General features: G+C 49.5%; 1 protein-coding gene across 1 annotated transcript in view; it reads right to left on the bottom strand.

The window, feature by feature from the left end:
- galnt11 (UDP-N-acetyl-alpha-D-galactosamine:polypeptide N-acetylgalactosaminyltransferase 11 (GalNAc-T11)) overlaps positions 1-15912 on the bottom strand; it is a 215039-nt gene that overhangs the window by 62952 nt on the left and 136175 nt on the right. Inside the window, exons 3-4 of the mRNA XM_085987497.1 lie at positions 4935-5255; positions 603-726 (exon numbers count right to left, since the gene is read on the bottom strand). Coding sequence (XP_085843623.1) covers positions 603-726; positions 4935-5217 — 407 coding nt within the window. The 5' untranslated portion in view covers positions 5218-5255. The remainder of the gene's footprint in view (positions 1-602; positions 727-4934; positions 5256-15912) is intronic.

The following is a 15912-nucleotide window of genomic DNA, read 5'->3' as shown; positions in this document are numbered from 1 at the left end:
TGTTTATTGCAAAGACATTATGATTTAAAGTTGTGTTTATATAACGCCTTAAACATAGCCAAATGTCCCAATGTGCTTCACAGTTAGGGGTCAGACTCGAGCAGGGGGACGAGAGAAGGTGGTTGAAGGCGCTGTCAAAGGGGCAATTTCTAAGGAGGATTTTGAAGATGGGGAGAGATGGAGTAAGAGATTATGGGGATGGAGTTCGAGATGGCTGAAAGCTCTGACACTGACAGCAGAGGGGAGGAAGGAGAGGCACATAATGAACTAGCTTAGGGAGAGCTAAAGCTGCAGACATGGACACAGGGCTCAAGGAGGTTACAGAGGTGCACAGTGGAGGGATTTGAAGATGAGGATTCTGAAGCTGGTGATTCTGAAGCTGATGCCAGTGGAGGTCGGCTAGGATTCGAGTGGTAAGGTGAGAAGGATTGCGTCTAACATAGCATGCGAGCGAAAGACTTCTAGATGAGTTGTTGCAGGGTGGAGGTCAGTAGGCCAACAAGGAGGGCACTGGAATTTAGTACTGACATACATCGATACGTGCAAGTGGAAATGTGGAGTGCATCTTTAAATCAGGCGATAACTAAAAGTTAAGAACTTGCTTTGGGTCTCTAGTATCAGGAACATCTCTGCTGTAGCCCAAACGATTACTGATGAGCACATTGAAAGCATGTTTCTGGTATCCCGCATTCCGAATCTGCTGATCTACTTCATTGAAAATCATTCCTGAAAAAAAGATATTTTGAAATTATTAAAGTAAGTACCTCAAAACATTTATGTTTTACAGGGAACCAGTTTCTAAGTCAGAAAATCCACCAAACAGTGCACTTATTTTTTTAACTATATGGTCCTGTCTAAATTTCCCTTAATTTTTCTCTCCGAAGCTGCTGACCAGCTCCTGAGCCCCCAGCAATGCTGCTCTGTACCAACAACGGGACATGGACAGACTAAGTGAGTGGGCAAAACTGTGGCAGGTGGGATCCAAGCGTGAGGTCATCCACTTCAGATCCCAGAAAGACAAAATCGGAATATTTTCTTAATTTCAATTTTCAATTTTATTTGTCACATAACCAAATACAACAAGTGAAATCCAGTCAGTGAAATGCTTTTTTCTTAATGAGCCGAGCGCACCAAGCAGCAAAGGACACTTAGCTGCTGGTACACACGGCGCCCGCAAGGACGGCAGCCATTTTCATCGGCGCCATCACAATAGGGTCTGCTCTCGCCTCGCTCCGCCTTTCCCGCACTCCTGCCCGACAATCTTCAGCCGCTGTGGTACCGACGTCCCGGGGCCTGCTTCTCCCTGGCTCTCCTTCTACCCGGTCTGACCTCCGAGCCTCCCGCGGTGTCCAACCTTCCAGGTGAGAGCCTAGGAGCTGTGAAGCAGCAAAGGGATCTGGGTGTACGTGTACACAAATCACTAAAAGCTAGCGTACAGGTACAAATATAGCAAGGGTATATTGGCCTTTGGCGGTGAGGGGGGGCACAGCACAGATTCACCAGAGCCTTGTGGCATTTCCCGGCACTGCTTCCAGTGCTTGAATGTGGCCCTTTTGCTGCGACATCTAAGACTAGAAGCAGCAACTAGCGATTTGGCTACATGGTTCAACGTTCTATTGGCTGTCAATTGTTGCTCTACATTGGTTGGACATGCTGAACGTTGAATTAGATAAGACAGAAAGGAAGAAAGACAGACAGACAGGCAGTCAGACCGACAGACAGACAAAAAAGTACCTTTGAAGTGTAGTCACTGTTGTAATGTAGGAAACGCAGCAGCCAAATTCGCCCACACCAAGCTCCTACAAACAGCAGCGTGATAGTGGCCCGATAATCTGGGTTTTTTTTAAAGTGGTGTTGGTTGTGGGATAAATATCGGCCTGAACATGGGGAGAACTCACCTGTTCTTCTTCAAAATGGGATTTTTTTTACCTGAGAGAGCAGGCAGGGCCTCGGTTAAAATCTCGTCCAAAAGACGGCACCACCGACAGTGCAGCGTTCCCTCAGTACTGCACAGGCCTGTTAACCTAGATTTTGTGCTCCAGTCTCCAGGAGTGGGACTTGAACCTACAACCTTCTGACTCCGAGGCAAAAGTGCTACCAACTGAGCCATGGCCAAATCATAGCTAAATTTTGGTTTCATCCTTAGCTATTTGAACAACAACTTTCTTCCAATGTGCAACACTTTACACTTATCAGCATTAAATTCCATCTGCCATTGCTCTGCCCATTCACATATTTATTCAATTTATTCTATTATTTCACATTTAAAAAAAGTTAGATGCTGATATGGGTGTGGTGGGGGGGGGCGGGGGGTGGAGAACTGTGGGATGTTTCTGAATGGATAAATTAAGTTTGGGCTGGAAGTCCTTTATCATCTGTACATATGATATGCAAGATATGATAGTGTAATGCAGAGCTAGACCTCCTGCCGATTCACAGTCAATAAGCTGAAAATCTAGCCCATGATACATAGCATAGGACTTCCTATAGAAAAGCAAGCTCCTCTACCACATCAAAATGTTATATTTTATCAACATTTTTGTCCAGTGCATATTTTCCCCCTAATCTTTACATTGTTAGAGTTGTAATTAGAAACCTGCTTGAGTATTCTTGACGTAAAGCAATTTTTCAAAAATACATTTGCAGATGAATGACTAAACCATTTGAAAAGGATTACTTATTACACTGCAGCTGCAAACACTTAAAATAAGTCATTCCTGGAAAATCAACACCATTGAAGTTTAACCCTGCCAGTAACTGTAATACTCAAATGTTTACAGTAGTACCAACAAGTTTAATCTTTCTCAGCAAATCTCCAAATGCAAAAATTTTGCCTAAAATTTTAGTTCCCAGAAGAGGATTTCCTTCCACAGTCTCATGATTCTTAGCCGTGTTTTTTTAAGAACTGTACTTTCGTCCACACACAGTGACTGTGCAGTTCTACATTTTATTCCACATGGCTGGAAATCAGGCTGTTTTAACGTTAGTGAGTGCGTTTGTATGAAATTCTTTTTATTTATGGAAGAGTTACCTGTTTATTTTAACTTTTCCCTTAAAAAAGAACATAAAAGAATTTCATGGGGACTCATTAAGCATTCATCCATTAATATTTGAATAGGCTAATTTCAAGGCAGTCTTGAACATTCACTCCCTCCACCACCGGCGTACCGTGGCTGCAGTGTGTACCATCTATAAGATGCACTGCAGCAATTCGCCAAGGCTTCTTCGGCAGCACCTCCCAAACCCACGACCTCTTCCACCTAGAAGGACAAGGGCAGCAGGCGCTTGGGAACATCACCACCTCCAAGTTCCCCTCCAAGTCACACACCATCCTGACTTAGAAGATATCACCGTTCCTTCATCGTCGCGGGGTCAAAATCCTGGAACTCCCTCCCTAACAGCACTGTGGGAGCACCTTCACCACACGGACTGCAGCGGTTCAAGAAGGCGGCTCACCACCACCTTCTCAAGGGCAGTTAGGGATGGGCAATAAATGCTGGCCTTGCCAGCATCACCCACACTCCAGGAACAAATTTTTTTTAAATGCAATTGAATCCTTACATCCCTCTCCAGTATTATTGTGGACAGGGGGTCCCAAGGCCATGCGGGAATCTGTTCCCATCTACATTTTTGTGGTGAGCCGCAGGCACTTGTCCGGCCGCCACCGGCAACTCGACCCGCGAGACCCTCAGGAAAGTTTCAGAATGCGGAGGGGGGTGGATCGGACAATGGAGGGGGCTGTGGAGTGGGGGGGAGAGGGGGAGGGAAGCATTCCTGATCCTCCTGGCTCCACAGAAAGGATTTTCACAAAAAAACTTACCTTTCATTGGTGGCCGCGGGAGGCCGCTGAAGAATCCTGAGCAGGTAACACATTTTGTAGGGGGGGGGGTTCCTTCAAAAAGCATTGAGCCCCTCATGAACATATTTAAGGGGCCTCACACCTGTTTTAGGCATCCGCCCGGGCATGTATAAACCCTCACCACGCTTGCGCAGACTGGGCGCAGGTCGTCCCAATGCTAAATTGGTATGCTTTGAGCCTGTTTTACGCCCGAAAATCCGGCACAACGTGTACCAATTTCTACCCCATTCTTTTTGTATTTTTACGGTATTTTTGCCCTGTCTCATTTCACTAGCAGTTGCATGAAGAGATTGCGGTGACTCTGGCGTTCCTCGGTGCCTTCCCATGCCCGAGATTCGTAGCTCAGTAGGGAAGAGGGCAGTGAGTGAAACTCTTGCCCTTGCATTCTGTGCCACAGCACTGCCAAATCTGTCGATATTTTAACAGTGGTTTTAGGGGGACCGGAGAGTGCAGAGGGTTAAGCAGACTGCCTATCCCCTCTGGGATCTGGACTTGAATCGAGCCTCGGCCGATAGAATTCAAGTGCCTTTTTTTCTACGGATTGAAAGGATTCCATGTTGACTGAGTTTAAGCGACAGTTCCCACAGCGCCAAACAGCCCATAATTTGGCACAAAATTGACCATCTCACTCAGGCCAACCATAAACACTGGCATAAACCGTTGCAAAAATGTTTACATTGGTTTGGGCAGCACCCTTCTGAGGTTGGTGCTAAGGATGGTTGCTGGAGCATGGTAAAGGCAGTCATAAATTATTCTGAAGATAAAATTGAATACAGGGCTCTGAAACTCTTTAAATATCATAATTAAGACAGCACTGAGAGTGCCCAAGAGTGCTTATGAAAGTAACATTGATCTAACCTTCTGTCAGTATCGACTTGAGAAGAATAGGGATATGTATTTGCCATATTGTGTTGCACCTTTCAATTCTTAAGGGTCATGGCCATATCGGTTTGATGTACTTTGAAACATTTAATAAAAATGTTAATTTTAGTAAAGGTAACCAGTTACAAACCAAATACAATGTTATTGCCCTGCTGTCTTGAATTACAATGCCGAGCGGGAACAAGTGACTCACCTAATTCTGAAAACAGTTCCAATTTCTTCTCGGAGTTCCTCGGCATGTGTTTCATGAACTGACTGCCGACGTTGCCTCGGTGCTGGGATTCGAGCAGTCGTTGGGGGCCTTTTGTAAATCGCGGCTGGAATCTCCACTGCGCCCGCTGGCTCCCCTGGAAGGGCACATTGCTGAAAGTGTAGCCTTCGTTGTTCAAGTTGAAGTAGATGAAAAGGAGAAGTGTCCAGGTCACGGACGTGAAGAGACACCCGTAGCAGAAGTAGCGTAGCGTGACACTGCCCATGGTAGCCCTAGCATTGTTGGAGGCCCGTTTTCATTCCGCTGCAACAACACACAAATGTCAAGCCGATTAGCCTGATGAAGAAACGAACTGTTAGTGGTTCTCTAAACACCAGCAAGACACTTCAGCAAAGTTCCTTTGGGATAAACCATACCGCATTACAAAAACAGTCTTTTTCTAACGTAAATGATGTAGCACTTTCAATATCATGAAAAAGATGGTATCTGCTTTTAAAAAAAACATTATTAACAACAACAATTTGCACTTAAAAAGTGTCTTTAACCGAGTAAAATTACCCAAATTAACATTGTAGAATGGTATAAGTGGTGGGGGGAGGGGGGGCGGTTGGCGCGATTTGATTAAGTTAATACTGAAAAAAACATTGTGTAAAGCAAAAGCCTTGTCAACGATCTTATATTGCGGCAACAACCTAACCTTTATTTCTGAGAGTAGAGAGCTGAGTCGAGGCAGAACATCCCATTCTAGTACTGAGATGGTTACCGAACAAAGTTCGATGGAAAGAGGATTAGTGTACAAGGGATCAATTATTAACAGCATTTTCCGATGAAAATGTTGTTTATTCAACTTCAGGCAGATGTAACAGGACATGCAGGACTAGGTTTTCCTCCACTACACCGCCCCCCAAGTCAGGTGGAAACAGTGGGAAAAATCAGGCAGTGAGGCTGACCGTCGCATTCCTGCCCCAAATCCTTTTTTTTTTATCCCTGAGAGAAAAGTAGGAAGACTTGTGATGCGCTATCAATTACTCATAAAAGACTGAGAGTTAAGAGAGTAACTAAAGGCTTTTATTAGCAAAGAACAGAGCATGCCTCTCGTGGTTGACTGGGTTCCAAGAAGGCAGGGGGTTGCAGGTCAATCACCTTTATACCTGGGCCTGTGTGGGTGGAGCCAGCCGAGACATGTTGAGGCATGCATAGGTACAACAGTGTGTAACAACAACAACAACAACAGTGGTTTACCACAACTTGTATTTATATAGCGCCTTTCACGACCTCAGAAGGCCAGCAGCTACCCCCTTCACTGCCCCACCCCATGTAAATGACGGCGGGGAGGCGGGGGTTTGGGGATCCCGCCCAATTTCCCTGCCCGTTGTGCACGCAGACTTCGGGGGGGGACCTCCAGGAGAGGGGTGCCGCGTTGCGCTCCCTCTTGTGGCAGGGATCCTGCCAGGTCCTTGCCCTGCATCGGTAAGGAGCCACCAAACCCAGGAAGGTGCGTCAGGAGTCGCAGCAGGCAGAAGCTGAACCCCAACCCTCCTGTGGCGGTAGGAAGGAAACCCGGCCCACTGTTTTCACATTGAAGTGTTCACTATTCAAAAGAGACAATAGCCATAGCACAACTGTTGTCTTGGAATAAGGGCATATTGGAGTATACAATCTTCTTGCTATTTTATGCGAAATGAGAGCACTGCCGTCTCTTTTTCTACCTTTTCATGGAAAAAAGCAAACAGATGAAATTGTACCCTATTGTGCCTTATTTTTACCCTGGTCTTGACTCCATCAACCTCACTGAGTTAGGAGGTGTACTGCTCGACTGAGCTCAGTCTCCTTCCCACATCTGCTCTGCTACCAAGAGCACTTTCTTCTATTTACGCAACATTGCCCATCTCTGCTCCCACCCGTCCTCCTCCTTTACTAAGACCCGAGTCCACACATTCATTACCTCGAAGCTCGACTTCTCAAGTGCTCTCCCAGCTGCTCTGCACACGACAACCCATCCAAAATGCTGCAGCTGCCTTCCTCGGCCATCACCCTCTAGACCGTCCTCTCCAAGCTTCACTGCCAGCCTGTGCCCCAGAAGGTTGACTTCAAAATTCTCATCCTCGCTTTCACAGCCCTTCATGCTCTCACCCCACCCTACCTTAGTGATCTTTTCCTGCCTCATCTCCATGTACAGGAAACTCTCGATTTACTGGCACCTAAATAACCGGAAATCTCTGTTAACCGGCAAAATTCAGGAGTAGGTTCAGGTAAGTTTTACTTCATATTAGTGGCCGTTCCTGGATCTGTGGCTGTGTAACCGGGGTTCCTGCACCTGTTGCTAAGCAACAAGGACACCTGGCTCTTGTGGCCGGGGTTCCTGCATCTGTTGCTAAGCAACAGGGAAGCCTGGATTTGTTGCTGTGTACGGAGGTCTCGTACCTTTTAACTATACCTCTCTGTAATCCGGACTTTTTGATAAACCGGCACCATGCCGGTCCCGTCGGTGCCGGATAAAAAAGAGTTTCCTGTATAATCTAAGCTGACACTCCGGTGCAGTACTGAGGAAGTGCTGCACTGTCGGAGGTGCCGTCTTTCGGATGAGAAGTTAAACCGAGGCCCCGTCTGCTCTCTCAGGTGGAAGTGAAAGATAGGATCATAGAATCATGGAATGGTTACAGCACAGAAGGAGGCCATTTGGCCCGTCGAGCCCGTGCTGGCTCTCTGCAAGAGCAAGTCAGCTAGTCCCGCTCTTTCCCTGTAGCCCTGCAAATTGTTTTCCTTCAGGTACTTATCCAATTCCCTTTTGAAAGCCACGATTGAATCTGCCTCCACCATCCTTTCAGGCAGTGCATTCCAGATCCTAATCACTTGCTGCGTAAAAAAGTTTTTCCTCATGTCGCCTTTGGTTCTTTTGCCAATCACCTTAAATCTGTGTCCTGTGGTTCTCGACCCTTCCGCCAATGGGAACAGTTTCTCTCTGTCTACACCTCTCATGATTTTGAACACCTCTATCAAATCTCTTCTCAACCTTCTCTGCTCTAAGGGGAACAACCCCAGCTTCTCCCGTCTATCCACGTAACTGAAGTCCCTCATCCCTGGAATCATTCTCTCATGGCAGGGGAGCTCTCCCCAGTCATTCTCTCATTGCTGTTTGTGGGAGCATGCTGTGCACAAATTGGCTACCGCATTTCCTACATTACTACAGTGACTTCACTTCACTTGTCTGTAAAGCACTTTGGGACATCCTGAGGTCGTGAAAGGCGCTATATAAATGCAAGTTTTTTTTTCTTTCGTTATATTATACCCTCTGGTCCTCCTTGCTCTTTACCCAGAGAGTGGTTAGAATGTAGAACTCACTACCACAAGGAGTAGTTGAGGTGAATAACATAGATGCATTTAAGGGGAAAAAAAAGTCTTTATTTAAGGGGAAGCTGGAAAAGTACACGAGGGAGAAGGGAATAGAAGGATATGCTGATAGGGTGAGATGAAGTAGGGCAGGAGGAGGCTCGTGTGCAGCATAAACATCAGCACGGACCAATTGGGCCGAATGGCCTGTTTCTGTGCTGTACATTCTATGTATCCTCGGACTTCATGTCTCTCACTACTTCTATTCTACCATCAGTGGCTGCTCATTCAGCCACTATATACCCGCCCTCTAGAATCCCCTGCCCAATTCCCTCCAACTTGCTACCTTACAACACCTCCTCAAGATCCTTCTCTCTGCCCATGCCTTTGGTGCCCCATCCTAACTTTCTCCATTTTTCCCTTTCCCTTCCTGCTTGGCATCTACTGCCTTGTCCTCTATAATAATACAAATGTTTTCTGCATGTAAGAAGCACGAAAGGAATTCAAGTTTGTTGTTGTTACTCTCATCTACTGCAGGACCAATGTTTGGAAATCGGTATCATAATTGCAGCGGCACCCCATTCCTGCAGCAGGACTTGTAGTGAGTCAACAGTGTTTGCTAAATCTAGTAAATAAAAAAAAAACATGTAAATAAATTCATGCTGTTGACAGAACCTGAACCTTCAGAAGTATTCACACCTCCCTTTGTGGTTTCTGTTTAAACAAAGGGTAAAATTAGCACATAGCTTGCCAGCATTGCTCTTGGTTACTGTGTCCAATGCAGTGCTAACAATGCTCGCAAGATAATTACAGATGAGGGTGGCCATTTGGCCAGTCTTGGACCCTCCAGTTCCCCCACGGTAGCATCCAATGGTTCTTAAATGATTCCAGGGTTTTCACTACTCTACCTGGGAGTCCAGTCCCTGTATTGATCACTCTTTGTGTGACGAACTCCCTGCTATCAGTCCTAAATGCGCCTTTTATTGGTTTGAATCTGTATCGCCTTGTCTTACTCTTACCATTTAAAGTCATTTGTCAGATTTTCATACTGTTTACTTTTTTATAAAGAAAGACTTGCATTTATATAGCGCCTTTCACGACCACCGGACGTCCCAAAGCGCTTTACAGCCAATGAAGTACTTTTTTTGAAGCGGAGTCACTGTTGTAATGTAGGAAACACGACAGCCAATATGCGCACAGCAAGCGCCCAAAAACAGCAAAGTGATAAAGACCAGATAATCCGGGTTTTTTTGTGATGCTGATTGAGGGATAAATATTTGGCCAGGACACCAGGGGTAACTCCCCAGCTCTTCTTCGAAATAGTGCCATGCGCTCTTTTACCTCCACCTGCGAGAGCAGATGGGACCTCGGTTTAACGTCTTATCTGAAAGACGGATTATACACCTCTATAAGTTCACCTCTCGGATGGTTTCAGAATCTTTGATTATCCCAGTGCAACATTAGGACTTTAAATATATACTCATTGGCTTAGAAATTCAGTTGGGCGCGCCAGCCGTTAGCGCCTTAGGAGGAGTAGATCTCGAGCGCTAGGCGCTTAGCGCCCGGGCGCAGTGCGATCTGCGCCTCGCCCCAACTTCAGTACACATTTAGCGCCGGCGCAAAGTCTTAGCGCGCGCCCTGCTGCGCGCGCAGATCATGACGTCATTTACTAGTGCAACGCCCTTTGTGCGCCCCGAACCGGAACTTCACTCGCGCCAGGCCACTGTGCGCCGGGCGGCCCTAACGACTGTGAAGTGGAACGGTACACAGCCGAGGCGGGCCGCGGGGAGCGCTAATTAAAGGGCACTTACCCTGCACTATAAAGGCCAGCCATTTTGCAGCATTCACTCTTGTGCAACGGTTTTTTGGAGAGAGACCAAGGAGGAGAGCTTACTGGTTTGGACCAACACTAGGACAGGTATTTTTGGCTCAGGCCAGAGCTTAGCAATTATCTTTGCCTTCATTGAGAGCTCATTGTTTGCCAGCATATAATGGGGGCTGCATTGGGTGCCAACGCTGACTTTCAGCCTTATGCCAGAAGGGCTTACAGACGCCGTGAGAGAGTGGCAGCCCTGGCTAGACGCAGAGGGGGCAACAGGCGTCGCCAACTGAGGCTTTACCCACCCAGGGTATACCGCCAGCAGTCCTCCTATCTGACCATGTCTGCCGCGAAGTGTGTAAGGAGGCTGCGATTCAGAAGGGAGGTGGTTGCAGACATCTGCCAGCTGCTTCACAGCGATCTGCAGCCACAGCTGATGCGCAGGACGTCTCTGTCGGTGGCAGTGAAGGTGACGGTGGCTCTCAACTTCTATGCCACCGGCTCCTTCCAATCCACTGCTGGGGACATCGCTAACATCTCCCAGTTCGCCGTGCATTGCTGCATCCGCCAGGTGACCGAAGCCCTTTTCAGAAGGAGACATCAATTCATCTCCTTCCCCATGACCCTGGACAAGCAGCAGCAGCGTGCAGTGGGATTTGCAAGAATAGCGGGCTTCCCCATGGTGCAGGGCGCCATTGACTGCACGCATGTGGCTTTGCGGGCACCTCTAGAACATGCCGAGGATTACCGCAACCGGAAGGGTTACCATTCCCTCAACGTACAGCTGGTGTGTGACCACAGGCAGCGCATCCTAGCTGTCAATGCCCGCTTTCCAGGCAGCAGCCACGATGCCTTTATCCTACGACAGACAACTGTGGCTGACATGTTCCAGGCACAGCCTCCCCCAAGAGGATGGCTTATCGGGGACAAAGGCTATCCTTTGTGTACCTGGCTCATGACCCCGCTCCGCACGCCCACGACCCCTGCTGAAGAGGCATACAACGAGAGCCATCAAGCGACTAGGAACATCATAGAACAAACAATCAGCGTCCTCGAGCAACGGTTCCGCTGTCTCGATCGCTCCGGGGGAGCCCTCCAGTATTCGCAGGACCGAGTCTCCCAATTCGTCGTCGTTTGCTGCATGCTGCACAACCTGGCTATCCGCAGGACTCAGGCACTGCCACCTCACGTTGGACCCCCACCTCAGGAGGAGGAGCAGGAGGAGCATGAGGAGGAGGAGGACGAGGAGTACCAGCCCAGGAGGGAGGCACAAGGTCCAAGGGCCGCCTGTCGGCGGCTTATTGAACGTCACTTCTAGGCCCCCTGTCAGGGAATGGCTTGTGCCAATGAAAGAACATGATTGCAGCCGCTCCGCAAGCCCCCAGCCGGTTAAGGCAACAAACACTTCAAAGATCAAACATGGACAATGTTAATAAATAAAATGCTTTATTGTACAAACTCAGGGCCCTTCCCACATGAAAACCAAAAACAGACGAAACCCCCAAAAAACACTCAAACACATTACTCGCTCCCACAACCTGGAGAGGATTAACAAAACAGTGCAACTAAAATGGCCACATCCTCGGCCTTCAAAAAACAAACATCCAATTCTCGGCCTCAAAAAACAAACATCCAATTCTCGGCCTCAAAAAACAAACACAACTGGCCACACATTCGACTTTTTGGCCCGCTAGGGCGATGCCTTGGCCATCTTTGTGTGGCCCCTGCCCGCCCTGCTGCTCCTCCTCAAAGTAAGGCCATTGGCTGCTGCAAGGCTGGGGGCAGGCTCCAGAGGGGCACGTCGTGACAGCAGATGCCCTTGGGGGTCGGCCTAGTCGAGGTCTGGCCGTCGAGCGGGCGGCTGTTGAATGCTGCAGCTGTGGCTGGCCAGCATCAGTCGCTGCAGCAGCTCCTGGCAGCTCCACTGGGGGAGTGGCAGTGGCGGCTGGAGGAATGGGGGCAAGCTGGCGGATGGCAGGTGCTCGCTGGTCGCCTGAGACACTGGCACTCGCCCGGGCCAGCACTGCAGCATGCGCACCAATCTGCCGAGGGACAGACCGCTGTGCTGCTGCAGCGCGCCGGGTGCCCTGGCGATGCCTGGCTGACACAGCGAGTGTGGCAGCAGTGAGTGCCCGTGTTGACCTGTTCAGTGACCTCATCAGAGCACCCAGTGACTGCACGGCACCACTGATCAGCTGCCCACTCGCTGCCTGAGCTGCCCCGAATGCCGCCCGACTCGCTGCCTGATCTGCCCCGAATGCCGCCCGACTCGCTGCCTACTCTGCCCCGAATTCCGCCAAACTGATGGCCTGTGAGGCCCCGACGTCGGTGACACTCCGAGAGAGGGACTCGATGGCCTCAGGCAACCGTGCCACTACCCCCATGAGCTCCGTGTGCCGGCGCTCCGAGTCCGCGGACAAGTCCTCGAGGCGTTCCATCTCCTCGGCGAAGACCATCTCCGGACTGGAGGCCGGACTCTCCCTCTGGGGAGAAGGCCGCCGAGCTGTCCGACCCTTCCTGCGTTGCTGGAGGCTGCTGGGCCCAGCAATTGGACTCCCCTCCGACCCTTCCCCCCTCTGGGGAGAAGGCCGCCGAGCTGGCACCCCCCTCCCGCGTTTCTGCAGGCCGCAGGTCCCATGAGCTCCCCTCCCCTCCGACACTTCCGCGACGCTCCCCTCCAGGGAAGACGTGTCCCCTACATTGGCATGGGTTGCCACGGCTGAGGGTTCCCCTGATGGGCCGCCTTCCTCTTGCTCCTCCTCCTCCTCCTCCTCTGAGGGGCTGTCACTGGCAAGTTCAGGGACCTCCTCCTCACCATCTGAAAGCAGGAAGGCACAAGAGTAGCTTTAGAGTGAGCAGAGGGCGTCAGCGAGGGATGCATGAGTGGTGGCATTCAGCGCATTGGTCGGACAGTGGCAAAGGATGTAGATCTGATGCACAAGTGGGACGAGAGAGGTCCAAACGTTGATGTCCTTACCATTGGTGCCCAGAACAGGGTCGGCATCTCCACATGCAACGGGGCCAATCACCCGGCCACCCATGATGCGCTCCACGCGATGTTGCAGCTCGGTGAGCGGCTGGATCTGGGGTCGGCCTCCCCCGGTCGCAGTGCGGCTCTTCTTGTTATTGGCCAGCTTGGCCTGCAAGAGAAAGGACGGCCTCTAAGTACAGTGTGTCGCCCTGATCTTGTGTGCACTGCCTCCCATGGTGGAATAGCCTGGCCAGTGTGTCGCCCTGATCTTGTGTGCACTGCCTCCCATGGTGGAATAGCCTGGCCAGTGTGTCGCCCTGATCTTGTGTGCACTGCCTCCCATGGTGGAATAGCCTGGCCAGTGTGTTGCCCTGATCTTGTGTGCACTGCCTCCCATGGTGGAATAGCTTGGCCAGTGTGTTAAGTGCAGAATGTGCAATTGATGTTCATGCCTGTCCCATAGCTGCTGGATGAGGGCTGGCCATTAGGGCTTTCAGGTCCCTTTGCCCATAATGTGAGGTGCACATGCAAGGATGAGGAGGTCACTGGAAAGGGTACTCACCCTGACAATCCGCGTGAGGTCATTAAACTTTTTGCGGCATTGGACACCGGTCCTGGGGACCTCGCTGTTGGCTGACACCTTGCTGGCGACATGCCTCCAGGCTCTCCGGTAGGCGCGGACCGGCGCCTTCCTGCCATTGTCCGGGTACAAAATATGGCGCCTCTTCTCCACACCACCAACCAGCACACTCAGATCACGCTCTGAGAAGCGCTGCGCTCATTCACGGGCCCTCTGCATGGCTTCAGGCGCTATTTGGGTCCAGCAGCAGTGTTTAGGCCTAGCTGGAGGGCTCCACTATCCAGGGCGTGGCAGCAGACAAAGTCGACCCTTCCCCCTTAAGAGCTGGCCGGCGCCAGGGTGTCTGCTGTCAATCACGAGATGGCCGCACCTGCGCTGCGCCCGGCCTGGGCGCTCTCGCTCAGCACCTCCGGCTTAGCGCCTAAAGAGAGGCGTCCAGCACCAGTTTTAGCGCTCGAGCAAACTCTTAGGGCGAAGCTAATGAATATCGGAGAAGTGGCCTCGATTTGGCGGCGGGCGCAAACTTTAGCGGCCGCCCAACTTTAACGCCCCAAAAGTGGCTACAATGAATTTCTAGGCCACTGAGTCATAGAGTCATAACGACACAGAAGGAGGCCATTCGGCCCATCGAGTCCGTGCCGGCTCTCTGTAGAGCAATCCAGTCAGTCCCATTCCCCCGCTCTAGTCCCGTAGCCCTGCAAGTTTATTTCCCTCAAGTGCCTATCCAGTCTCCCCTTGAAAACATTAAAGTGTCTCCGCTTCCACCATTTCCGTCGGCAGTGAATTCCAGGTCCTCACCACTCGCTGCGTAAAAAAGTTTTTCCTCACATCCCCCCTGTATCTCTTGCCCAAAACCTTAAATCTGTGTCCCCTAGTCCTTGTACCATCAACTAGTGGGAACAGCCTTTCCCCGTCTAGCCTATCCAAACCCGTCATAATCTTGTACACCTCTATCAAATCACCCCTCAACCTCCTTTGCTCTAATGAAAACAAATCCAGCTTCTCCAACCTGTCCTTGTAGCTAAGATCCCCCATGCCCAGAACCATTCTGGTAAATCTCCTCTGCACTCTCTCAAGGGCCTTCACATCCTTCCTAAAGTGTGGTGACCAGAACTGGATGAAATACTCCAGTTGTGGCCTAACCAGCACTTTATAAAAGTTCAGCATAACTTCTCTACTTTTGTACTCAATACCTCTATTTATGAAGCCCAAGATTCCATATGCTTTGTTAACTACTCTCTCAATATGTCCTGCCACCTTCAGGGACCTATGCACATTAACCCCCAGGTCCCTCTGTCCCTGCACACTCTTTAAAACTATGCCATTAAGTGTATATTGCCTCTCCCTGTTCCTTCTGCCAAAATGCATCACCTCACACTTCTCTGTATTAAATTCCATCTGCCACTTGTCTGCCCATTCTGCTAGCCTTTGTATGTCCTGTTGCAGTCAATTGGTATCATCATCACTGTTTGCCACACCCCAAGTTTGGTGTCATCGGCAAATTTAGAAATTCTACTCTGTATTCCAATATCCAGGTCATTTACATATATCAAAAAAAGCAGTGGCCCCAGCACTGACCCTTGGGGAACACCACTGTCTACCATCCTCCAGTCTGAAAAACAGCCATTTACCACAACTCGCTGTTTTCACAGAATCACAGAAACCCCACAGTGCAGATAGAGGCCATTTCGGCCCATCGAGCCTGCACCGACACATATCCCACCCGATCCCCGTAACCCCTACACCAACACATATCCCTCCCTGTCCTTAAGCCAATTCCTTATCCAGGCTGCCACTGACCCACCTATTCCATGAGCCTCAATTTTGTTAACCAGCCTTCTATGTAGTACTTTGTCAAAAGCCTTCCAAAAATCCATGTAGACAACATCCATTGCATTCCCTTCATCAATCCTCTCTGTTACTTCATCGAAAAATTCAATTAGATTAGTCAAACTTAATCTGCCTTTTACAAATCCGCGTTGGCTCTCCTTAATTAGCTTAATGTCCTGTGCAGCAGACAAATTACATTAAAAAAATTAATCAGCCAACGCAATCAAGATACAGTTTTTGATTATGAGTATTAAAAAAGTCACGCTTTCCATTGTGGCTTAATGCTGTTGTCTTTAGCGATTTGTACAGCACTGACTTCCCAAAATGACAGTTACTAGTTTCAGGTCTACAGTTGTTTGTCACTCAAATCCTCTGGGGCAGAGGCGAGAGAATAGAGGAGTTTCTTGACTGACATTATTAGGTGCAACAC

This window comes from Somniosus microcephalus, chromosome 5 (assembly GCF_052327205.1).
Source record: "Somniosus microcephalus isolate GS21.2 chromosome 5, FLI_Smic_1.0, whole genome shotgun sequence".
Taxonomy (NCBI): Eukaryota; Metazoa; Chordata; class Chondrichthyes; order Squaliformes; family Somniosidae; genus Somniosus; species Somniosus microcephalus.
Note: the sequence above shows the minus strand (reverse complement) of the source record. Positions and strands in the feature narration are given on the sequence as shown.